Below are 27,080 nucleotides of genomic sequence, written 5' to 3'. Positions count from 1 at the left end.
TTTGTACAATGTATTGTTTCCTTAAACTAATTTTTCCTACTGTATGTGTGGATAGGCTTGAGGCAACGGTACAGAGAATGGTCTGACTTTACTGAGGCTGGTCGATATGACGACATGAATGGTACTCATCAAGTCAAATATGGTTTCAAAGAATAATACAAAAATGATAAGGAACAAATAATTCACTTCTAAAACATAAATGCTTCACAGTCTGCAAGCCAGGCCATCACTCCTTGTCCTTATGTTCACCACAGCCTCAGCAACAATAATCCTCATTGCTACCAACATAACCATTTAACCATTTCTGCCGTTCCCATCACCACCATTACATTGTTACTATTCTCTTAATTTTTATATATTCTTTAATATTTCCAGATCTACAGCAATGCCCACTTTTCTTTTCTTTTCTTTTCTTTTCTTTTCTTTTCTTTTCTTTTCTTTTCTTTTCTTTTCTTCTTTTTTTCTTTCCTTTCCTTTCCTTTCCTTTCCTTTCCTTTTCTTTTCTTTCCTTTTCTTTGTTAGTTCTTCAAAGCTCTCTGTCTTCTTTTCATCTCTGGAAAGTGGGTGCTCCTGTCACTGACTGAGTTTTGCTAGGCCTGTATCGGTGACAATTTGAGGGTGAAAGTGTGCTCTCTGTTCTTCCTGCTTTTCCAGACACTCTTGGAAGGTTCAGGAACAAGCACAGATCGATGATGGTGGCAGCTATAGGGTGTAGTGAAGGCCTGGGTGGGGTGCAGGGCCCAGGCTTCCTGCCCTCTCCAGCTCTAGGCCTTAGTGTGCCTGGAAAGTCCTGACTTATAGGGAGCCCTGTTATCAGTGTGCAGGAAGAGTGTGAGTCCTTCCTGTGCACACATACATCCAGGATAATGTTTTTCTCGTGAAAAGTGAATAAATAAAATATATAAACATCAATCAAAAGAAGTTAAGAAGAAGTACCATCAGTTATCTTTTTTTTTACATTATTATTGTATTATTGTTCTGCTGGAGAGAGATGTATGTATGTATGTATATATGTATGTATGTATGTATGTATGTATGTATGTATGTTTGTATGTCTATCTAGTGTGGTTATTCTCCTCAAACAGGAGACTCCTCAACCTGCCCACTGGACTCTGTGTCCTAACTCTGCTACTGACTGCTTCAGTGACCTTGGCCCAGTTTTCCATTGTTTTTTTTGTTTGGGGTCCTCCTCTGGAAAGCAGGAGTAATGGCACTGTTTTATAGGGTTGCTGTGATGACTGCATAGACGCTGAGAATCGTGTCTGAGAGTTTGTAAGAACGTCTGTGGATATTAAATGTTATTGAACCATTTCCATGACTGCTTTGCAGGCTGGTACAAGGTGGTCTAGGACTGATCTGTTTCTGTTTTGACATTTTTTCCACTCTGTGGGTATTGGGGCAAAGGTTACGGTCAAGGAATAGTCACAGTGCTCCTTCCTCTGGCCACTGTTGGTTTCGCTGCCCAAGCAGAGTTCAAGGAGGCAAGAGGGAGAAGAAGCAAAGCTTTGTCACCATGAAAGAAGAGTGACAAGAAAGGCAGAGCAACGGAAGCCCAGGCTGAGATTAAACAACAACAACAACAACAACAACAACAACAACAACAACAACAACAACAAAAACTAGAGAAGACTGAGGAGGGAAAAGACTGCTCAACTGAAGAAAAGCAAACTCTTTTATTATGGCACCATAGCCCTCCAGCAGCCACGGAGCACAGAAGCTCGGTATGGTACCCTCACAGCAAGCAGAAAAATGCTAAGTACCCAAGGAATGGGTCTTGGTCTCACATATTGCTCCCAAGTCTTCATGTGGGTTTTGACAGTAGCGATGCTTTATGCAACTCACATAATGCTTTGCCTGTTTCCAATCTAAAACGAATGAATCTCAGACACCAGCTTTATTTATTCTTATATAAAAAAAACTATTATTACAACCTGGGAAAGTAATTTTAGTGCATGATAGTACTCTTTATCAATGGTGATCCATGACTCAGTACTCATTTTTGATAAGAGTATTTAGTACTACATAAATGAAAAGCAATTACGAATATTATGCTTTGTTTTTATAACACGATTATTCACATATGCACCACTTCCTACATACATATTGCTGGCATTATTGCATTATGTTTTTAGTTTACTAAAATGGTTATTTAAAAAATAGACTACACATTTGCTTAGAGTATTGAATATTCAGCAGGAGTGCTTCTCCTCTGAAATGGCAGAGGTTTAATGACTCATTGAAGTACATAAAAACACACAGTCTAAACAAAGACCCATTTTGGCTTAAAATGTTTTGTCATTGAGTAACAATTTGCATTTTGATTAACAGCCTAAACTTGAAATGGTGTGTGTGTGTGTAACTTCTATGACCTTGCAACTTGGTGGACTTTAAAAGGGTGTATGCAGCTTCTAGGACTTCCTAACAAACTAGCCACCACACTCAGCAGTACAGTAACTGCTTTGGGGTGGTGGCACTTAAGACTGACCTTGAGCTAGTATGACGTTGGAATAGCAGTAACAGTTCTAATGCCATGGGGTTAAGTTTAAAAATTACTCCCCGGCCCCCCCCCCCCCCCCCCCGCACTGCCTGGTATATGTGGTGGGCAGAGCTCAGGCCTAAAGGACAACCTGGTAAACATGTTCTGCCATGTGTGAGGGTCTTTTGGTTCCACTGAATCCAACTGCAAAGTTATGAATCAGTCTCCACGCTAAGTGTTATGCCAATGCTTCCTTCTTCTGCGCATTTTACCTTTAGGAAAAGGCAGAGCTGAAAATCAACGGAGCAGGAATTGTTTTGTATCACATGCTGTAATTTCTTGGCAATATCAACCAACGTTAATGGATTACTTCTGCTAAATGCCGTCCTAATGACCTGACATGAGTAACTTGCCTGGTGAACTTCCGCAGAAATAAGAAGAAATCAATTCTATGTACCCTTCGGAGGCAACGCAGAGATTCGAGCCCTCCCTCTTAGCTCAACCAAAATGTCAAATAGACAAATTGTTAGGAAATTCAAATAATTTGATTTAGAAGAGAATTAAAATATATGCACCCTGCTCACATTTTTTCTAGTTATGCTAAAGTGACATTCTTGGAATAACACGTCCAGAGCATCACTTTGGAGAGTGGAATTTTTATATGCTAATAAGCAGATTCATTAAAAGATAAAAATGACGTTTTTTTTTTAAAGAAAGCAAGAGGAAAATAGACAATAAGACATTTGTTCCTGATACCTTCTGTTTTTTTCTTTTTGCTGTTTTTCTGCACATACACATTTGTGTGTATGTGTTTGTGTTGAGTGTATGTGTGTGTTTATATGTGTATGCGTGTCTCCTATTTATGCTGTCCTTTAAAGTGGTTTCATCTGTTAATTAATTTCTTGTGTTTCTCATACTTGGCATCCTGCCACTACCTCAAACTCACCTCATATTAACTCAGGCATCAAAATCATTCTTTTCTTCTTTAAACCACCGTGTTTTTTTTTTTTTTGACGCCTCCTTGATGTTTTAAATGACAGGAAACGAGAAAGAAGTCTCCTTTCTCCCAACTGAAGATGGTCATGAAATGTATGCAGTGGGGATGAAATTATGTTTCTAAAACCTTACAGGTACTGCTCTCTCTGGAGGGCACCAGCCTGAAACTGGTCCTGTCTGTTGGAGAGTAGAGTTATCAGGGTGAAGGAGGTGAGAGACAGACGCTGGAATTGGATAGGACCAGAGCCTGCAAAACAGCTTCAGCATAGCAGCTTCCCATGGGTGTCAAAACTCTTTCTAGAAGGGCTTTTCTTTGTCCCCTATAGTTGACTCCCACTCCACTCACTTCTGATGGTTACCCTTCCATCCAGGTTCTCAGGCCAATTCTCATGCCCCTTGTCCAAAGATCCTTTGAGTTATTTGGGACATAGGTTCCCAATGGAGACCCCTTGATTCCAGAAGAAAGGTTACAATGTTCAGAGACAGTTTTGGTCTTCTGAACTGGGGAGAAAAGATTCTGCTGGCCTCAGTGGCTGGTCAGACTGCTTCACACCCCACATGATGAGTATCTGTCACAACCCACACAATGAATGATCATCTTCCCTAAAATGTCAGTAATGTCAAGGTTGAGAAGTCCCACCTAAGCAAATACAACTTCTTCACACATTTTCCTTGTTCTTTGTGGTTACTGGTATAATACCTGTTTAGGCTTATATGTATTTAATTCCTTATAGGAAGGAAGCATATATATTCATCTTTTTCTCCCAAGCTTTGAGCACTCGAAACTGAATTGATCCAGAGGAGTAAATACGTTGAAGAACTTGCAACATCTATATTCAGTGCTAATGTCCTTTAATGCTTTTTAAAGGAAACTCACATGATTTGAGGAATATTTTATTTCTAATTGTCTAGTTATGCGATCTTAAGCTTGGACAAGACTTTAAATGCAACCCAGTCTAGCTGTTTTTCTTCACCAAGGGACCTCTTTTGATTTTTCTAAATACCGAATTGAAATTCTATTGCAATCATTCTCAGGTGCCAGACTGTGAAATTGGTATTTCCTCATTTAGACATTATCAGAATATATGGTAGTCCTCTTTGCATAGATATATACTGTGTGTGTACGAATTCATTAAGAATATTAATTGCAGAAAAAGTCACTGGATGATCTTGATAGCTCTTTTCAGCCCTGACTTAAACTGCTACCTTCCCTATCATATTTATTTACTAAGTAGGGCAAAAAGAGACTGCACAATGTGTTTCCTATGCATAAATATCTGGCTTATTAATTTCTCATGGACCCAAACATATTTAGATCTTTACCTCTAATAAATTCCTACCCATTGTTTACTTAATGTCAAAGACATCTTTTATTTTTACACTTAAACACTAATACATTTTAATTATGTTTTTGATGATAAACTTACAGAATCGTCAGTGTTCTCTCTCTTTCTGTTTCTCTCTGTGTGTGCGTGTATGTGTGCGTGTGCGTGCACACACACACATGCACGTGGAATTTGATTATGAAGACTTTAGGGACAAATGGCTGCACCTTCTTAAAAATGACCCAAGTACCTAATACAGTGAGAAGCAAAGCAGAGTTTATCTACTTATTCAAAGATTGCAATTGGAGTGCTCAGATACTTGGATGCTAAAAGGAAATGTTTTTCCTCATATATACAATTCATAGTATCTTTTAAATAGTCCCGGGAGAGGAATACCAAGCTCTGATGTTTTTCTTTTTAATTAATAAGTTGAAAGATAAGATTCTCATGCATTTTGTGATATAAAGGTGCAGGAAGACCGAGCTGTAAGTGAGTGCATTTTAACATGAAGGTACTGACATTTCATTATACAAAATTGTATTACTATCAGCAGAAAATAACTAGAAGGGTATTGTGATTCCCATAACATTTTAAAGAATATTCATTATTACCCAGAGCTGAGTTAGACCATGTTTATGTTATCACTAAAAATTAATTTTATTGCTTTTGCAATGTTATTATCTTTTACTTGGATCAAGGACATATGAGTTCTAGGTCTAGCTTTGGGCCAATTGCTTGTGTATCTTTGGACAAGCCTTACTGGGTGTACATTTTTATTTTAGAAATTTATAGGAGTGAGGTAATTTGTTTCTAATATTTCTCCCACCTTTAATACTTTGTATGCAGATTTATAACCAAAACTTCTTTACTACATATTATTACATTTTATCATTTTGGCAGTTTGGTGAGAAAGGCCAAGAAAACAATATTTTCTTTTTATAAATGAAAATGTAAGTTCAGGCAGTTAAGTGACTTAAGCAGGTCTGGGATGAGGGAGCCTAGTACTGTTTCCAAGATACTCTCAACCCTCCCTGAACAACCAATTTTTAAAAGCCTTCTTTTTGCTTTATTTCAAAAGTGAAACTTTAAAATGTACACCCCTGGTCATAAATATAAACTCCATACTTTTTAAAATTTTGTGAATATTCACACCTCATTTACCTAGAGATAGCTAATAAGATCTGGTACACACAGCAACTTGCAGAGATTGGATAGCAAGTCGAATTCAAGTTGCATGTCTACATGTTTTGATTGGTAGCGTCTTCCTGTGTCCTAGGCTGAGAATTAATTGTGAAGCCAAGTTTAAGTTCTGTATGGAAGTGTATCATGTAATAGTAGCCACATATACCCTGAGCAATAGAGAGTGGGGTATAGAGAGCTACTCATGGACAAAAGAACCTTTGAAAGAAACAACTTGAGAATTTATTAATGTCTTATGAAGTGTCTGATACTAACTTGCCTTACAGCAGATTTTATAACTCAAAACTTCAGCTTTTATTATAAATTATTTCTTAATTATAAGTGTCCTTAAAGTACTTGAATGTCTTCATTTACAACTGTAGACTATGAAAGCGTGGGGAAGCTTTTCCTGATTAGTTTTAATAAAATACAGCTTTATCAGAAAGTATGTATTTGATACATATGTATATATCAAATCTATGTATGTGTTTGATATATATGGACATGTTTAATTTATATATTGTATAGATAGCTTATATATTTATTTTATGTGTGTGTGTGTGTGTGTGTGTGTGTGTGTGTGTGTGTATCATAGTAGTTTTCCATTACATACAGGAAACACATTTTAAGACCCTCAGTGAATGCCTGAAGTCCTGAGCACTATATATTTTATATTTGTTTCAGTGTGTATATACATAGGATAAAATTTAATTTATAATTTAGAAATACTAAGAGATTAACAGCTAGTAAAATATAAAATTCTAATACTATACTATATCAAAAGCTTTATAAATATGCTCTCACCTTACCATATATTTTAAGTTCCATCACACTAAGGTAATATTTCTGGACTTCAGCTGACTGTGGGTAACTTCACCCCTGCCCCCAAATGAAGCCATGTATAGGGAGAACAATTTTCCTGAAAATCAGTACTCTCTGGACTGTGCAGTACAAATATAAATTATAGTGATAAGAAAGGATGAAGAGCTCCTGAACCATTGATGGCTGCTCTTTGCCTGCCTGCTGCAGCTATTCATAGTGATGAGGGCTTTATACCCCTTTGATCCCCCATTTGAGGTTTTTAAGTGTCTATTTTCTTATTTTGGGGGTGTTTTAGAATTATGAAAGTTTGTGTGGCTAAAAGAAGTGTTGGAGCTAAAATTCAGACCAAAATTTAGTAGATATCAAAAGTCATTTATTTTAACATAAGTAGATTGCAGGGTATAGATTTGAGAGTATAGGTATTTCCCAGTGAAGGTCTAGAAGAACCCCCACCCCATTTGGGAGAGTGTTTGGATTTACCTTTCATTATTTCTATATGCTGGTTGCCCTAGGCTTCAGGAGGAATGTGATATACACAATAAAAGAGCCATTATTTCTCAATGTTTGCCAATGTGCCCATGAGTTGTTTCTCTGTAGAGTGTAGTGTGTCATCCAACAAGGATTGCTCTGGGGTTAGAGAGTTTACTTTAATCGAGACAAAAACTTCCCTAAAGAACTTTTATTGTTGGGGCAGTATATTATACATGAACTGTACTTTTGTGTTATTCACTGATAGAGGCATAGTTTAGAAAAAAAATGTGTATTTTCAGATTTATCAAAATACACTATCTGAGGTACACAACAGGGCCATTACTTTAATTGAAGCAAAACATGTAATTGGCATGTCATGTTCTCTTCTTCTTTCTTTTGTTTTTTTTTTTCCCCCCAGATTCCTTGGTGTTACTCAGTTCTCACCTACGCATGCCAGGAAGGCGTTTCCGTGTTTCGACGAGCCAATCTACAAGGCCACTTTCAAAATCAGCATCAAGCATCAAGCCACCTATTTGTCTCTATCCAATATGCCAGTGGAGACATCTGTGTTTGAGGAAGATGGATGGGTAACAGACCACTTTTCACAGACTCCTCTCATGTCCACATATTATTTAGCCTGGGCGATTTGCAACTTCACGTACCGAGAAACTACTACCGAGAGTGGGGTTGTAGTAAGTATTTCCAGCCTAATGATGCTTTGGATAAGGTGTACCCTTCCAAGTCACCAGAGTTCACAGGCATCACGTGTACTGCTTTCACATCTGACACAGCCCAAGTCTTTAGTTACTGGAGGGTAAATGTAATCCTTGTTTCAAAGTCAGATGGGAACTTTGCCACCCCTACACTCTATTTCCTATTGTTTTGGGTATGCCTAGAACAGCTCTTGACTTTTCTGGAAAATTCCTTAATTCCTCTTACATCTTTCTATTATGAATTTCTTTTCAAATGTATAGAAAATGCACCAAAGGATACAATGAACTCCACATCCGGATTAGCAAGATCTGAGAAGAGAGTAAACCATAGTGAATAGACTCAAAGCTCTCTAGCAGTAGTTCCTGATATCCTCTCCACTGGGAACCCTAACCTTGACTTTGTATCTGTCCTTCCCATGCATTTGATGGTACAGTTATTATGCATGTTGATATTCACTTATTTATTTTATTTTATTTTATTTTTTTTTGGTTTTTTGAGACAGGGTTTCTCTGCGTAGCTTTGCGCCTTTCCTGGAGCTCACTTGGTAGCCCAGGCTGGCCTCGAACTCACAGAGATCCGCCTGGCTCTGCCTCCCGAGTGCTGGGATTAAAGGCGTGCGCCACCACCGCCCGGCTGATATTCACTTATAATACTTAGCATAGTTTAAAATCCAAGAGGCTCTGTAGAATCGATATCATCCTACCTTGTACAGTTATTTCACTTACTCCTCTGAGGTAGTGTGAGGTACTCCAGGCATTGTCTGCATTTCATTTATGGCAAAAACCAAGTGGCTTGTCTTTGGTGGCCCTCCTTAGTGACATCAAGGCATTCCAGGCACTTTTCTATTGCCATGTTGGATGAGCAATTTCTTCCTCATTTCAATTTCTTCCACAACAACTATGCATTTATTTTAAATTCACATTAATTATAAAGACATTATGTTTCTCCTTTCCCCACAGGAGTAGTTGGGGTTTAAATAGATTAAGTAACCTTCCCAGGGTCAAACACCACAAGTCAAATCTGTTGGTTTGTTTCCCAAGGTTTGGGCTTTCTCTCCTGTGCTCGGGGAATCTCTTTTCCCACTTAACCTGCATGTCTTTGAGAGAATTTGTCTGGTGATCTTCCCCACCACATAGCTCCTGTATTCCATTTTCCTTGAGCATACCAGAATAAGTGAATAGAAAGTTACGTTTTCAATCTGTAGGGATTCACAGCTCAATAATAACCTGAATTTTGAAAAATAGTTTTGGCTAAGGAATTTTTTTCCCTCACTGTTACTTTTCATTTAAATCACCGTGGAGCCTGCTTAAAAAATTAAATCTGCTTGCATACAAAATTAATGCCATTATTGAAAAAGTATGGAGTGAATTCATCTGTGTAATCATTAAAATAATACCCTAAATGCTGAGTATAGAGGGCTAGCAGGCACTTTCCTCTTTGGACTTATAATAATTTGAAATGTTGAATTCCTCTGATGCCTGTTGATGTCTTCTATGGACATTTCAAGGCTGAACTCATTGGACCATACACAGAAAAGGAACATGAAGACATCTCATTTCCTTTGGTGTCTTCAAAAGTTGATGATTGACTTGCAGTGGCTGAGCTAGCATAAAGTATCCTGGAAATGCTTTGGCCTGGTATACTTTCTTTAAAGGACCATGAAAGTATCCTCAGCCCTACATAATTATGCTTGCTGCTAAGATCTGTGTGTAAAACCACTCTATTTTTTTTTTAGACGTGACTTTTTATTGTTAAGAATCTCTAAGTGATCAGTAAATAGTTTAACATTTATGCTTAGTAATTTTAATGTAGAAAAGATAAAATGTAGTAGCAGAGAACATTGAAAGGTCAACTGAAAGAAAATTTCAGACTGTATAATCTCAAAATGCCAAAATCAGTAAAAGGGAAAGCGGAAGTGCCACTGGGAGCCCTTGTTTATCAACTGTGGACATATAGTTTGCAATTCCGCTCTCTTTCTGTCACCCCTTTGAAATTCAATCTAGTTTCTTCTCCCTGACGTTCCCCTTTATTACTGGGGGCACATGGGAATGACATTTCTCAACCCTTAGCAGATGGAAGGAGAAGAGATTCAGCTTTAGAATCCTGGCTGTGGGATGGTCATGTGAGGTCCAGGTGGTCAGTTTAGATCAGAAGCTGCAGCAATTTTGTTGGAGCTATGAGGAAGGAACTTGAGTAGCATATTAATAGTATGGAGCTGAGTCCTAGAGCCAACATCATTGCCGTTGATAACTGCTTTTCAAACTGCCTACACTCTGCACAACACCATTCAGAATAATTACAAAGATGAAGAGTCTCAGATTCTCCTAGTCAGGGGCTGCAAATGCAAATTAAATAGTTAATCCTAATCTGCAAATGTATTGAGTTTATCCATTTCTAAAACAGCTTACCATCTTTTTCTAAATAGTGTTAATATTTACAAATTGAAAGATTGCACATAAAATCATTTCTGCTCCCTCCTGAAGAATCAAAAGATCTTATATCACTTGACTCACATCTGTATTCTGTCATATTTTCTCCTTCATTTATTCCTTCCACAGACATTTATTGACTGGATGCTACAGCAGATACTGGATAGACTCTGGCTAAACAGCAGCGCACAGCAAAACTTTGTTGCTTCCAGAGATCTTGTGTTTTAATGAGAGGCAAGAATCATTCACATATGTAACACGTAAGGTGGTGATTTATGCCCTGAAGAAAGTCAATGGGCTGAAGTTAGGTGGTGACCAGTGCATTTACATTTGACATTTATTTTTCAAGGCAACATACTCCAGATTGGTTGTGGTCTTTTGTGCTCAGTCTACCTCACAATTATATATTACCTGCTACAATCCTGTATACAATTACAGTTCAGCCTTAACCGAGGAACACAATTCAGGAGAACAATCAGGGTCTGCACATACATAAGGGAAACAACAAATTCACCAATTATGAATTAGCATCATTAGTATTCATTAATTGTTCAGTTCGAGGAAAACAATCCCATGACCACTAGAAGACAGAGAAATTGCTAACTGTTGCAGTGTAGGCATGTATCTCATGGGTGAGAGTGGAGTTAGTAAGACCTTGAATGATGATTTGGTCCCAGGGAAGCAGATGCTCTGTGCACACTGTGCTTGGTTGGGGAAATATTATCAGGAAGAGATATAGAGGTAGGGAAGTCTGTATGAAAACTAGTGTGGTAGGATGACTACAGATGGGGTTTTATCATCAGATATATCTGTTTCTGAGTTCTTGCCTTGCTTTTCTGTGACCTTGGTTTATTACGTAAGGTCTCCCCTTTCTAGTTTGAAAACTAGAAATATGGCTTCTTCCCCTACAGTGCTGTTCTGGTTCCTATATTTGCAAAACAAACTACTCTAAAAGGGATTTACATGATACATCCAGTGTATTGTGTCTAGAGCTTCCATGGTACGGAATTGAAGTGCACAGTGGAAGCCACTTGACTCTGCTCAGTATTGTCTGGATCTCATTTGGGTTGACAAGATGACTGGCCTCTTACAACCAAGGCCAGATTCACCTGGAATCCTATTTGTTTGGAGGTTTATTATTAGTCTCCTGAGATATCAGCTGGGGCTGTGTGCTACAGCATTTGTGTGTGGTATCTGCATGGCCCAGGCTTGCTTAAAATATGGTAGCATCAGGGAGATTCAATTTCTTACATGGCAATTTAGAACACTGTCTTAGTTAGGGTTTGTGATGGAACACCAGGACCAAAGCATCTCAGAGAGGTTTATTTGGCTTATGTATCCCTCATGTTTATTTTTTTTATGTATTAGTTGCAATCCATTGAGAAAAGCCAAGTCAGGAACTCAAATTGGGAAGGAACCCACAGGTAGGAACAGAGGCAGAGGCCATGGAGGACTATTGCTTACTGGCTTGCCTCTCATATTTCTTCCTCATATCCTGCTTTCTTATAGAACCCATAACCATCATTCCAGAGATGGTACCATCTGCAATGGGCTGGGCCCTTCCATATCTATCACTAATTAAGAAAATGCTCTATGGGCTTGCCGATAGCCTAATCTGATGGAGACATTTTCTCAACTGGGGTTCCCTTATCTCAGATGACTCTAGCCTGTATCAAGTTGATGTAAAATTAGCCATCATAAACACCAAAAGTAAATGCCCTAAATGACTCTAATAAATCTATATGAAGCTGTTTCTGACATCACATTTTATTGTTTCTATGACATAGTATTTTCCTTTTTTGTAAGTTAGTTACTAACAATAGTCTAGGCTCAACAGAAGAGTGGATACTTGCCAGCTCTTAATGGAAAGAATTCCAAAGAATTTTTGGTCTTATTTTAAAATGAACAGTCTGCTCTCTGTTCACAAACTATTTACACTCAAATCCACATAGAATATAAACATATATAAACATACATACATATACATACACACACATATACACACACACACTCGTTAATGAGAATCATCCTGTAAATAATATATGCTAACATTTGAGATCCACGGTCATACAAGCCAGCTGAGATTCAGGTGCAAATGTGTTGACTCAGATTTGGTTTCCTTGGCATACCTCCTCTCACTCAGAAGACCTGTTATAAAGACCACTAAGTCATTTATCTTTCTTCCCTGTTTCCCAACCCACAGGCACTGGTGAAGTTGGAAGATGATTGTAATAGTCATCTGTATTCCAGAATAGAATATAAGGTGAAGATCCAGTAGTCAATGGCCTGTAGCAATTCTGAAATCCAACTGGTCAGTCTTGCCAATTCCTCAGCTATGTGGTTCAGTGCTGTTCCCTGTGGGTGGATTTTTTTGGCATTTGACCTCATCCTTTGGGCTTTTAATTTTGCCTTTGAAGAAACCCTTTTCCAAATACAAAACAGTTTGTGTCTACAACTGCGATAACCTCAGCTCCATTCTGATATGTGCAAACTCGGATTTCACAGGCTCTTATGACCTTACAATTAAGCAAGTATACTTAATGAAAATCATTATTGGATTTTTATCTATCAGACTATATTCACTCTCTCAGACAACAGTAGACCCATAGATGTCTTTAAGATAAATCTGTGTCTATGTTGAAGCTTTGTGGAATATAGGTTGTCATATACTTATTGTTTAACAGAGAGACTTCATGAGACATCTTTTAAAATTTTTTGTAAAGATGTTTATCTTTTGAAAAAGCCTTGGGGTGCTACTTCAAGAGAATCTGAGAGTTTAGAGAACAGTGCCTTTTGCTTTTAGCCTCAGGCCGTGTTTCATGATGGTGATCTGTATTATTACTATTTTCTTGAAACTGTTCTTTAATAATCTTCTTCCAATCTAATGAGGCTAAAAAGGAGAAAGTGTTTACATTTCAAATTAAAAGAATCTTAGCTCTTTTATGCTTTTTCTAAATTTTGGTGGAGATTAGACAATTTATTCTTAAGCTTATATCTTCTCTTTTTATAAAATCCACAGCCAGTGAGAAGACCCAGGTGTCACTTTCAAGTTTTTGCCTGGAAATCTCTTTAGCTGCAAAAATTTAGTTCTGTAGTTACATACCTTATTTTTCTTTGTACCTAAGGTCATCAAGTGTAAACCCTTTTTTATACTATATAACAAAACCTCCTTTTATTCTGCTTAGTTTTTTTTCTGTATGGTATGTGCATGCATGTGCAAGTAGATGCACAGGTTTGCTCACTCACATGTGCACATGAGAGGGCAGAGATTGTTGAGTGTCTTTCCCTATTGCTGTTTATTTTTTGAGACAAGGACTCTCACTGCATCTTGAGATTATCATCTCACCTAGAATGTTTGGCCAGTGAGCCCTTGGGATCTACCTGCCTCTGCTAACCAGACAGGTATAATACCTGGCTTTTAAGTGGGCTATTGGGGAATCTGAACTAAGATCTTCATGCTAGAATAGAAAGTATCTTACCCACTGCACTGTCTCCCCAGCTTTTTATTCAGTTTTTAATAATACTTACCATATTGTCCTCCAAGTCTTTGCTACCCACCTCTTAAGGACCATAGGCTTCTGCCAACTCCTGCTGTGGCCAAGGCTTTTCTAGTTGTTGCACACAGTCTCGTCCCAAAGCTAATGCCACATGTTTCTAAACTTTATGACAAGACTCTCCTTCCAACATTTGATTCAAGTTTGTATTGCTGAATTAGACATCATTCTAAGTGTTAGCAATAAAACAATTGTGCTTATGGATTCTGTGGGTCAAGGGTTTGAAAAATGCTGAGCCCATGGTGGCTTCTGTTTTGCAGTATCTGGAGTTTTGGCTCCCAGAAGCTCATTTCTTGGGTATAGCTAATAGATGGGAGAAGAACATCTCTACTAAGTGTCTCTACTTAATATCGACCATCATATGGAATCTCCGTTAGGGCTCACAGATGGACCATCTACAATTAGTTTCTCCATGTCACTAGTGCTTCCTCGTAGCAGGTGGTCTCATGTTGGTGGATTTGTTAATAGTGATTACACCTCCCCCAAGAGGTTACATGATCTGTTTGTTCCATTATTAATGATTATATGGATATTGATCACGTTCTCCACTGTCTTTTTTTTTTTAAATCTTCCTCCCCTTTTGCAAGACAGTGGTTGAGTGTTCTTTCTGATTCATTCTAAGAATTTGAACAGTGTTGCTTTTGGTGAGTTATGTGAGCTGCCAGTCATTTGGTTCATTTTCTAGGCCCTAGAAACCTAGGGGCATTAATACATAGTATCTTTCAATGGGAATGGTGTCATAGAATCTGAAGTTCCCTTTAAAAACTATCACAGATATTATTAACATTATAAAAGATCATAATTTTAGTGCTCAACATAGTACTCATTCTGGTAATCCCACTTAAACAGATGACATTCAGATATCCTACAAGGGAGGGGTGATACCTTAAGTTTGAATAGTATATTGAAACTAGGTTGTAGAAGAACTTGATCCTGGCTAAATTTTAATATTTCACTTAGTCAATGGTAAGAGCCACTGGAAAGCTAAAAGCTGGGCACATGATATGTGGTATTTGATTATTTGTTTGTACATGATGTGTAATATATGTAGCTAGGAGGAGAGAACTGGAACTGAGAGTTCATTAAGCTAAGACAAACTGGGGGAGAGCAGCAGTTACAGTTGAAATGGGTGAAACAATAGAGGTGTGAAAGACATTTGAAGGGGGGAAATGGCAGGATTTTGGTGAGGGATATGAAATAGGAAAAAGAGACTTTGGAGAAGTCACAGATTAAATAATCAAGAGGGATTCTAATGTTTAGGGTAGTACACCGGTACAGTCTGTGATCCAGATTCATTGTGTATTTTTTTGAGATATAATAGAGTTATAATATTTCTCTATTTCCTTTCCTCCATCCAAACCCTCTCATGTCCCCCTTCCCTCTCCCATTCAAATTAATGGCCTCTTTTTCATTAGTTTTTAGTGTATGCATATATATGTGTGTATATACATATATATTCATTCAATATAACCCACTCATTGTGTGTAATGTTATTTGTATATATGTTTTTAGGGCTGACCATTTGGCGCATGAAAACCAATTGTCATGCTCTTCCCTGGGGGAAGACCACCACTGAAACCAAAGAGAGTTTTCATCTTCCAAAATTAACCTTTTAGAAGCATGACCTATATGGCTAAGGTGATCCATTTATTCAATTAAAAAAAACATGGTACAGGTGTTTTGTTCTGTGTATGTGGTGTGTGTGTGTGTGTGTGTGTGTGTGTGTGTGTGTGTGTGTGTATGTGTGTGTGCTATCAGCAAGCAATAAAACAACTAAGATAAAGTAAGGAGAGAAATATATCAAAAGTAGATATAGATTGGAGAATACCCTCTTGCTCTATGTCTCTGTCTCCCTCTCTCTGTGTGTCTCTGTCTCTGTCTCTCTCTTGTCTTGAAATAGGCTCTCATGTGTAGCAGCCTGCCCTTGAACATGCTATGCATCTGAATTTGACCTTGAACTATCCATACTCCTGAGTGCTGGAATTACAAGCCTGCACACTCTGACCTGCTATTTTTATCTCTTCCAGGGGACAGGCTCCCTTGAATCTTTAGTTCATATGCTTCAAATTTGTGTGTTTTGCACATTGCTGCATCATTAAAGTGACCCTTATCAAGTCTAAGACTCATGGGGGTGCATTACTTCCTTTTGCCTGTATCAGACAACCAATTGCAGATGCTGAGCATAAAGTGCCCATGCGACAAATAGAAACATTGATATCTTCTGCTGCAAGAAAGGGTTTTCTAAAGAAGGGGTGTTGGGCCACCAATATATTACACTTACCCAAAATATAGACTTTAATTTTTTTGCTTAAACTAACAACATTATGTACATACAACATGTTCGTATACATGTGTACATCCATGAAGGAATATTCATGTACTAACAATGCACCTTTCTGATACTCATTGTTCTATTGATGGGATTCTGTGTACACACCTCAAACATGGGGCTGTGTCGTGAAAATGAAATTCTGTGTAGTGAAAACAAAATTGGATTTCATGTTAGTAAGAGAATTAGAGATGTGTCAGTTAAAGTAGTCTAAGCATACATTGTAGTTTATTTAAAATATGCTAAAAATAGCAGCTCGTTACTGTTAGACATTTTGGTTATATTGTATTACAAATGTAACAATGGCCCAAAGAAAAAGAAATAGTAACAAAGGAGTTGAACTAAAACCTATTTAGGAATGTAAGGCAAAGCTTTCTGCATACCCCAGGAGAGGTAATCCTCCTCTTCCTCTGTACTCTTAGAATACTTTGTCTGCTCATGCCTTCTAGTCATGGTGCTGCTCATCCTTTAATCTTGCTGGCTGTGTTGTGTCTCTAGAAGGTATTTTACTTACTTATAATAGGATCGGCAGTTCCTATTATATGTACAAAACTAGAAAAACGGCATGAGCTTGGTAGAATTCTACTGGACACCTAAATGATGAATTTCTTGAGGGCTGTCACAATGTCAAGGACTTCCAAAACCTTTTTATTAGGTTAATGTGTGGGAACTGAAAACTCACCAGGAGCAATTTTTATAAATATTGGAATGTAAAGAGCAAATGATGAAAGGCAGGCATATCACCCACCGGGATATCTGCAGGGAAATGTCAGCCAACAATGTGGGCCAAGAGAGTTGAGAGGCAAAAGAGGAAAGGAATCAAGTACAGACTCTAGGTTCTGGTGAAACTGGTGTAAGGAATGAGGTGGATCACAACAACCAAAAAGCCAGTGATCATTGCTACCTCTACCAGGGAAGCTACGTCAAAGTATTCTTAGCTAGTGAGAGCTGGGAGGTAACTAGGTGAGCTTGGTGAAGTCATATGCATATCTGTCTTGGGACTATGACACACAGATCACTTCTAGATGAGAGAGGTGGCTGATCCAGGCTTGGGATACCCAGTCAGTTCTGCAGGGGCATGAGTAGGATATATAGCTAGGTTATGAGTTTGAACACTTAAGAAGTAAAAACATGGAGCTGATGAATTTCCAGATGTCTCATTAGTGTGGTAGAAGCAGAGCCAACAGCTTTTATTAAGAAATGAATTCACAGTGAAAAAATGGATGCAATGTGCAGAAATGCATATAGAACTATGTGGAGATTCCATTTCAACCTAGTTAAAATGGCCGTCACCAAGAAAACAAACAACTAATAAAGAGAAACACTATTCACAGTTGGTAGAAATGTTCTCTGGACATCAGTATGGTGGTTTCTCACAAAACTAAAAATATCATTACTCTGTGACCCACCTATACCATTCCTGAGTATATACTGGAAGGATTCCAGGTCTGATCACAGAAATACTTGCATATTCATGGCCATTGCTACACTAGTCACAATACCTAGGAAATGAAGCAAGCCTAGATGTCCTTCAACATATGAGCGGATAAAGAAAAAAAAATGTGATAGAGCTGGGGGAGAAAGGAAGTGATGATGTACCTGGGCAGAGAAAGGAAGTAAGATGATAGAGTACAGAAAGGCATATAGGCATGAGTATACAGGAAGTAGCTCTCTCTTTGGCTGAGGATTTCCCAGTGGTAAGAACATGGCTGGTTTCTTTCTGCTTCTCTGATCTCTCAGTTTTCACCCCAATATCTAGCTCTGGTTTTTTTTTTAAATTAATAAGACCGTTTAAAAATTCATCTTACATCATATACATAATGGTTTTTAACTTAACTATGAAGAACGAAATCTTGATATTTGCAGGACAATGCATAACATGGGGAATCATGATTAGGTTAACATCGAACGTTGTAAGCCAGGTTCAGAAAGACGGTCACCATGTTTTCTCTAATATAAGTGTTCTATTCTCTGTCTCTGTCTGTCTGTCTGTCTGTCTGTCTGTCTGTCTCTCTCTCTCTCTCTCTCTCTCTCTCGTGTGTGTGTGTGTGTGTGTGTGTGTGTGTGTGTGTGTGTGTGTTATGAAACTAGAAAGAGAACCATGCCAAGGGAAGAAGAGACTTAGGGATGGGATAAAACAGAGAAGGTAGTAAATCGCATGTGACATAAGAGCAGAAGGGAGAATATTGTGTGGAGGAAGGGTACCAGCAAGAAGAGTCATGGGGCCGGGCGGTGGTGGCGCATGCCTTTAATCCTAGCACTCGGGAGGCAGAGCCAGGCAGATCTCTATGAGTCCTGGGCTACCAAGTGAGCTCCAGGAAAGGTGCAAAGCTACGCAGAGAAACCCTGTCTCGAAAAACCAAAAAAAAAAAAAAAAAAAAAAAAAAAAAGAGTCAAGGGAAATATGGAGGGGGGAGGGAAAAGGGAATTAATAAGAACAAAGTACATATAAAATGTCACAGTGAAATATATTATTTTGTATGACAACTTTAAAAAAAACATTATTTCCATTAAAATAGAGGAAACGTGAAGTAGACCAGAGATTTGCTTAAAGAATGAGAGCTGTTGAAAAATAAAGTGTATTTACATGGCAGGCAGGATGGTAGGCTGGAGGGATGTGTTAGTAATAGAGGAGGAAGACCATCCAGGCTGAATCTAGTTAATGGAGAGGTTTTTAGGACTCTCCAGCCCCAAGGTTTCCACTGGATCTCAGTGTAATGGAGTGTGCCTCAGCAAATCTCCACTCCCTGGTGACTGGCTTGGGCTGATGGTGGATTCAGTGATGGATGTTAATGGGTTTTGTTATACAATCCACTATTTATCAAATGCCCTGAGGTTTAAGAATCTATATATTAAGGGGGCCAGCAGAAGCTAAGGGAAAGCCACGTAAAAAGCCCACTAACCCTTGGCACAAATAGTATGGGTGGTATGCAATGTCACTATTGCAGCAGAGTTATATTTACTTGATAAGGTGTGTGATAGGCTGTCTGGTGCTCGGCCAGGTATATTTCTTTCTGTAGAGAGATGGGAGAGGATATTGGTTGTCGTCTTTTTTTTTTTTTTTCCTGGAAAGACGTGGAGTGACTGCACCTGGTGAATGCCCACAGGAAAATCTGATAGAGGCAATTCTTCCACTGAGGTTCTCCCTCCCCAGGTGTGTCAAGTTGACAACCACAATTAGCTATTACAGTAACCGTGATCTATTACAAATGATGAGGAAAGCCATCATACTTTAAGTTTGCCACTCAAATCTAAATGATTCTTACGGGACTTACTGTTAAATATCAGAAATACCACAATATACTGTTGAGATTATTAATATGTCTTGGACTTGGACTTACAGCTCACAAATAGGATTCTTTCCTGAAGAATGCTGGAAGGCCCTTATAATCAGATGGATCGTGCTCAATATTCAGAGTGAAAGGAGGAGATATCGAAAGTACTATTAGTACTATCTGTCCTTAGCCACTACCACCTACTAATGTTTGGTTTCCTTATCAGACCAGATGGCAGGAGAGAAACTCACTAGGTCTGTTCCATGCTGCTGTTTCCTGATTAGGTTTAATTTGGGGAGGAACTGGCGAATATCAGAAACCATTCACTATCCATATGCACTGAAGATCGTCTTCCTATGTCTCTTAAAACCACAGAAAACCATTCTTTTATTCATTTCAAAGACATATAACGCTGCTCTGTTTAGTGACAAATGGCTACATTAAAAAATTCTGTCCTAATTAAGATCAAAGGGAAAACATCAGTTCGTGCAAATGCCTGAGAAGTTGACACAGACGTGGGACTTTGAGTGACAGGAAGGGGAAGAAATTCTTAAACTTTTCTGATGGACTTTGACCAGGTAGCTAACTAATATCCAGTGTCTTCAGCTGGTAAGGCTTAGCTTCCTTTTTTTTTTTTTTTTTTTTTTTTTTTTTTTTTTTTTTTTAAAGAGGCTTAGTAGCCCATTGCAGATAAACACCCCGCTTTGCGACACACTGGAAGGTACAAGGCAGAATTTCAAAACGGAAAGCCATCTGGTCCGATAAAGAGTCAAGAAACATTGGTAGGTGGCAGCGATGGAGTGCAGACGGTACTGTTAGTACTTTTGATGTCTCCCTCTTCCCCTGAATGTTCAGCCCGATCCATCTGAATATAAAGGTACAACACGCTGTTGCATAAAAGGATGAGTAAATCAGTGGGAGGGGAGATACTGGAGCTGAACAGGAGAGGGTCTCAGCAAGAAGATGGATAATAGTTCTGAAAGCAGTGGGTCTGAGGGGTGGGAGGCAATGGGTAAATAGAAGGTAATTAAAGAGACCTCTTTAGGAGAGGTGGGGTGCTGGGGGAGGGAAGAGCCTTGGCTTTTCCTTAGAGTAAGGTGATTGACATATAAACTAGTTTGAAAGCAACTCAAGCAAAACTGAGCAGAAGAGAACTTCAGTGGTTGAATCTGGAGAAGCTCACATACGTGAAGAACTAAACCATCAGGTCTTAGGAAGGATTGCTTTGAGCATCCTGAGAGCAGGTATCAATTCAAGTCTTCATAGGCAACATCACCACACATTCTTGGCTGTAACCTTAAGGTTCCAGGGAGGGAGAATGAGTGTTTTCATGTAGATACTGGATTTTTTTTTATTAGCACCTAACTCTGCAGACAGACTTCAGGAGAGATAGTTTCCTGCAGAAAAATGACAGGACATTATTAAGAAAGGGGAAAAAATGTCTTGTAAAGAAATATACTCTAACACACACAGGTACCATTTATTTATCACTTATTACCTGCAAGGCATCATTCTAAGTATCTTTTTGTTTAATACTTAATTTGACAGTTTGCGGGCATCGACCATTATTAATTCGTGTGATGGTTAATCTTATCAACTTCATTAGTTTGGGAAATACCTAAGAGATAAGTGAAGCACACCTATGGTGTATCTATTAATTATTTCCAGATCCAAACAGATCATGAGGGCTTTGACATTGTGAATGAATTAATGCTTTAATAGGTTCAGACGATGATAGGTAAGTGGGATGTCATGAAAAGTAGGAGGCGGGACCCATTTGGAGAAAGTAGGTCATTGGGAGCCTGGTCTTGGGAGACATGTGCTGCTCAAGTTTCTTCCTGCATTTTCTTTCCTCTGCTCTTTTCTGAAACCCCAGCTCTACCAGCCCAACCTCCATGACATTCTATCCAGGTCTACAGGATCAAGCAACTGTGGACTAAACCCTCTGAAGCTGTGAACCCAAATCAATAATCCTGCCCCTAAGTTCATCTATCTTGAATAGTAATGAATATATCTGGATTTCAAATGAGAGGAAAATAATGGAGAGAATACTTGTCTTTGCCATGGTTCTGTAGCTCACTCACAGCAGAGCTAGCATTCACCTCCAGACACATACATGTGCCAGTGTTCATCTGCTTAAGCACATGAGACCCAGAAGAAGATGCTGGGTGGCGAACTGCAAGAAATGAGATAGATTCAATAGAGAAGGCTTAGAAGACTAATATAGATCAAAAAAAGAAAAACATAAGGACCCTGGAAGGAAATGAGATGATTAGAGTGAGGTTTATGTATTACAAAGAAGTATGCCAAATAAATGGGAAGGAGAATACTGAGGTCTTGGAAACCCAACAGAGGGGTTATGGCTGAGCATATAAAAGTGAAAATTTCAACCCGGTAACGGCAATTCCCCAACTGTCCATTTTCCTTTCTCACACATAGCTATTATGGAAGCCATGATTAAATTACTGAATTTAAATTTGAAAGAGTATTTGTATTAAGAGGATGAAATATCCTATCCTCAGAGCATATTATTCTTCTAGGCAGTTTTAGGTTTCATCTTCTCCATGAAACCTTTGTGAATTGTATGAGGCCTTCCATTGTGATTGTCTAATAAGTTCATATTGTATTGTGCACATCTGTTCTGAGTTACTAGACTGCAAGGCTTTGAGGAGAACTATCTTTAGTTAAATAAACCCATATGCACTATATATATGCACTATATATGTGTATGTAGCTTATGGAGGTTTTTTTAGGTTTTTTTTTTTTTTTTTTTTTTTTTTTTGAGACAGGGTTTTTCTGTGTACTTTTGGTGCCTGTTCTGGATCTCACTCTCTAGACCAGGCTGGCCTCGAACTCACAGAGATCTGCCTGGCTGTGCCTCCTGAGTGCTGGGATTAAAGGCATGCACCACTACTGCCTGACCTAACTTAAGGAATTTTACACACACACACACACACACACACACACACACACACACACGACACCATTGTACATAGTATAGTTTGTTTGCCCCTAGCAGTCATTCAGTAAATATTCAGGTGATTTAAGATGCATTTTGAAGGAAATTCCTTTTCTTCTTTATGAGTGCCTTGACATGGGAGAAAGGAATACAGGGGAATCGAAGGAAACTTTCCAGTTCCCTGATGCTTGATTAAATGATGGTTGTTATTAGCACTTTGTTCTGACTTAAAGAACCTTCCTCTCCCCCATTCTCCATTACTGTTCTTTGCAGAGCTCCTGGTCCAGGCATAAGGATGGTCAGAAGGAGCCATTTCACTCCCCTTTTCTTCTGCACCTTAACGCTCCACAATCTTGTCATGCCAGTGAGAGAAAATGAAGAAATAAGGAGTTCTTTTTTTTTTAATATAGCAAATTTATTATATGTGTCTCTCTGATGAAATGTAAATTTTTAAAATGGGAAGTCAGGCTGAAGGCTAGGTTATCTCCACACATGCCCAGAATTAATGCAGAAGTGTCTCCCAGCACTTCAGATAAGGGAGAATAATCAAATGCAACATACTCCCTTTTGTCTGAGTGAGAATTGGGTCTTCTCTCTTCTTTTTCAGTCCTTCATTAGACAACGAGAAATTCCTCAGTGGGATTATAAGAGGTGCTCATGGTGGAGGGAATCCTTTTGCTCTAGAGAAGGCAATGAGAACAGTGATAGAATAAAACCGCCCTGTGTACAAGGTCAGCCGAGTGTGTAGGGATTCTATTAAGTGCTGTGTTTGCTATAGAGGTGTCAAGCACACAATGGGCAGGGACCGTTAGTGGAAGTGGCATGGCTATTCAGTAGACTGGGAGAGGGCTTTGGATTCCATCACTTATTAAGAGCAAGTCTCTTGACTGGAGCCACAGTAGTCTCTCATATGAAATGGGATAACAATGTGTATGGCAAATGACTTAAAAGACAATGAAAGTGAGGTGCCCATCAAAAGTGCCAGTCACACAACGACTCTCAGTGCCTGGCAGCAAACAGAGAGAAGTAGCCAATTTATGTGTTGCTGGTAGGCAGGCGGGACTGAAGGAGAATGGGCCGAGATGCTTAAAATGGGAACATTTGTACGAACAGCTTTAAAAAGTTAGCTTGCAAAAAAGCAAGGAGGCATAGCTTAGGATGAGGAGACAGGGCCACTGGCATTTTATCTAACCCTCCCAGCACCGTGCCACTGTGCAGAGCGTTGCAGAAATTTGTAGCATTTATTTTTTCTTGGGATTACCAACATTGTGAGAACTAATAATGTAATTATTAGAGGAAGTGAGGTATGGGTTCTCTACAGTTCTGTTTTATGTGAAAAGATAGAACGTTTGTATGCTTATGGAAAAATTGCTCCCAGGGAAAAATACCAGGGTAGATGAGTTGTTTGAAGAACAATGGAGATTAAACCAGCAACACAAAGGTGCCTCCAACTGTTATCTGTGTCTATAGGTTAAAAAAAAAGTAGCACCCTGCCAGCTGTCAGACTGTGATTAAAAGTGGGGTGAAAGAAAAGGGCATAGCAAATGAAAATGTGGAAAAGGAGAGATCTTTTCTATTTTATCTGAATGCCATAAAACATTCATTCATTGAATTTTTGTAAGAATAGCATTATCTTATTAATTATTATGTATCAGGTTGTATCCCGAGACTATAGGGATTAGCTATTTTAATTTTTGTAGCTGCATGAAAAATCTTTCTGCAACCCTAATCTCTATCGCGTGCAAGACAAGGAAACATTGGTAGAGGTGGCCTTGCTCGCCTGTTGTCAATGCTGGATCACTGGCTCTGCCTCAAGGGATCTGACTGCAGAGCTCTGTTCCTGCTTCACTGCACTGGCTCACAGAAGTGAAGTGTGAGTGTCTAAAGGCAGGTTTAGGGATAGAACTGAGAAACAGCTACTGTCTCATCAGAGAACTTACTACCTGCTAGATGTAAGATGCTTCTTAGAGTGTGGTGATATATTGTGTCCCCCAATATATTGTGTACCCAATAAAACTTATCTGGGGTTGGAGAACAGAACAGCCACTGCCAACCTCACCTTGCCAACTCCTCATCTGATCTTGTTTCCTAAGACTGAAAGCCTCTGAGTCCTTGCTTGGAAGGGATCTCAATTGAACTGCTGCTCAAAGCATAAAGCTTAAAAAGCCTCTAGTTTCTGGTCCTCACGCCTTATATACCTTTCTGCTTTCTGCCATCACTTCCTGGGATTAAAGGTGTGTGTCTTTCCCAAGCAAGACATGAGATCTCAAGTACTGGGATTAAAGGTGTGTGCCGCCATGCCTGGCTCTGTTCCCAGTGTGGCCCTGAACTCACAGAGATCCAGATGAATCTCTGCCTACCAAATGATAGGATTAAAGGAATGTGTGCCACCATTTTCGGGCCTCTATGTCTAATCTAGTGGCTGTTCTGTGCTCTTCTCAGTGGAGAACCATTCTGCAGAGGGTTGTCTTTGGTCTTTGATGTCTGTGTAGTGATGGCCCAGAGGTTGCTCCACCTAGAGATGTGTCACAGGTCTGGGATTTCCAAGAAACTACAGAGGGCTCGTTAAGGGTCTTGCTATTTACTGATGTCTTCTTGCTTCTGCTGATAACTGTGGTACATGTGCAATTAGTAATAATCTAGAATCTACCCATAGAGAGTTTAAGAATCTACCCATAGAAGGAAACAGAAAAAGAGACAATATATATCTGTAGTAATTATTGTAAATGAAAAAAAAAAAAACAACTCTTCATGCAGGAAGAAAAGAAAACAAGGATGTTTTCATATTTGTCTCACGTCTAGCAGAAAATAAGTTCTCTGTGTTATATGGCCAAAGATTGCTTGGGTTTTTTAGGGATAGCCTGAGGGTTGTTCATTTTGTAATGTTTCCAAGGTAGTATTTAATGTTGATTTATCCTTTATACTCTAGATAAATGAGACTTGGTACAGTGGTTCTAAATTATATTGCATTTTAGAAACACTGTTTTTTTTTTTTTAATTCACATTTAGGATTCTACCCCAGACTTATTGCATCTGAGCCTTCAGGTATGGGCAGAGATCTGAGACAGTCTTGCTACTCTTAAATATGTTTCTGGATGTGAAACCTGGGTAGAAGCCTTTTGTTCCATGCTTCCTAGCAGATACTGTTTTCTGTAATCCTGTTTTCTCCTTTGAAGTATACGTCTTGAATATCACATACAAAGTATTTATTTTGGGTTTCTATTTGCTATAACTCTCATACATGTTCTACTTAGCTGCAAAGGATGTTGGTAAATATAGTCTTTATTTCATAAGGTCATGAGTGAAAAAGCTAAATTTGAGGGGAACAGGAGAATGGGCTTTGGATAATGATTAGCAGCAGTCTTTGTTAGGGACAACTTTAAAAATACAATGTCAGCATCAGATGTTTATTGAACACCAATTGTGTACCATGGTAGAAAAGAAGCAATGCTGGGTTGTTACTATTCTCATCATTTCTATTTTAAAGATGGAGAATGGAATACTGTCTCATATTGGATGATAGAATAAAGGGTTGACAGATTATATACATTTCCATAAGACAGTCAACTGACTACTTTGGTTTACTCAAGTAGCTTACTAGCTGTAGGGTATTTTCTTTTGAGATTTTAGACATATAGAAAATATACGAATCTCTTATTGATGACAGGAATGTCAACAGTCCTTTACATTTCAGATTCTATTAGAATTTTAATCTTCTGTACTTTAAACTTAAAAGATTCTTTGTTTCCTTGGATCTAAGTGGGGGAAAGAAGAGGCCATCATAAGCTCAGGCAGTTGGAGAAAGTGACTTTGCCAATATTTTGAGTTTACAGTGACCAATAATCCAGAGGCTTACACACAAGCTAAGGAAGTTTGTGAGTCACACTGATCTTGTTAGACCATGATTCACAGAAGATCTGTTTGCGTTTCTGTGAATATGCAGGCCTATTTCCATGATAGCTCATTTACGTATCAAGGAAAAACATATGCAGTTCAACTTATTTATCATTTTGAGATGACAGAGTCAAATGACAGTTTCTCAGAAGTCAGTGGGGCAAGTATTTCTAATCAAGAGGGATGTTAGTAAGCAGCTTTTTACAGTGAGGTGCTTCTGAGGGGATCATTCTCATCTAGTCTTTCCATAAGCTTGCCTCCCAGAGTCACTGAGTCAGAGTCTGTACAAGTGTACAAGTGAACAGGAGGTAGATGAGGAGCTGGTTGATAGAATCCATTTTTCTAAGTCTTTCCTATAATAAGCAATCAACAGTACACTCATCTCTTTAGGGAGGTATTTTTTTCTGAATAGATTGTATGAGATTGAAGATGATAAGCATAAATCAGTCATATTGTCCCATGTGTCTGTCATTTTATCTTGTGTTTGGATAATGATTTGGAGAGAAAGGAAGAGAAAAGGGAGAGTCATGGAGAGAGGGAGGGAATGAGTAAAGGAGAGGTGAGGGGGATTGGCTTTTTGGTTAGAACACTTTTCCTTCCTTCCAAAGGAAACCACAAAGATACAAGTAAATTCCAACAACTATAAAAGCTCTTTAT

At 38.7% G+C, this 27,080-nt stretch overlaps 1 protein-coding gene across 1 annotated transcript in view; it reads left to right on the top strand.

The window, feature by feature from the left end:
• Trhde (thyrotropin releasing hormone degrading enzyme) overlaps positions 1–27,080 on the top strand; it is a 407,391-nt gene that overhangs the window by 5,426 nt on the left and 374,885 nt on the right. Inside the window, exon 2 of the mRNA XM_006988963.4 lies at positions 7,688–7,961. Coding sequence (XP_006989025.1) covers positions 7,688–7,961 — 274 coding nt within the window. The remainder of the gene's footprint in view (positions 1–7,687; positions 7,962–27,080) is intronic.

This window comes from Peromyscus maniculatus, chromosome 18 (assembly GCF_049852395.1).
Source record: "Peromyscus maniculatus bairdii isolate BWxNUB_F1_BW_parent chromosome 18, HU_Pman_BW_mat_3.1, whole genome shotgun sequence".
Classification (NCBI taxonomy): Eukaryota; Metazoa; Chordata; class Mammalia; order Rodentia; family Cricetidae; genus Peromyscus; species Peromyscus maniculatus.
The sequence above is the reverse complement of the archived record's forward strand: the minus strand, read 5'-3'. Positions and strand labels throughout refer to the sequence as shown.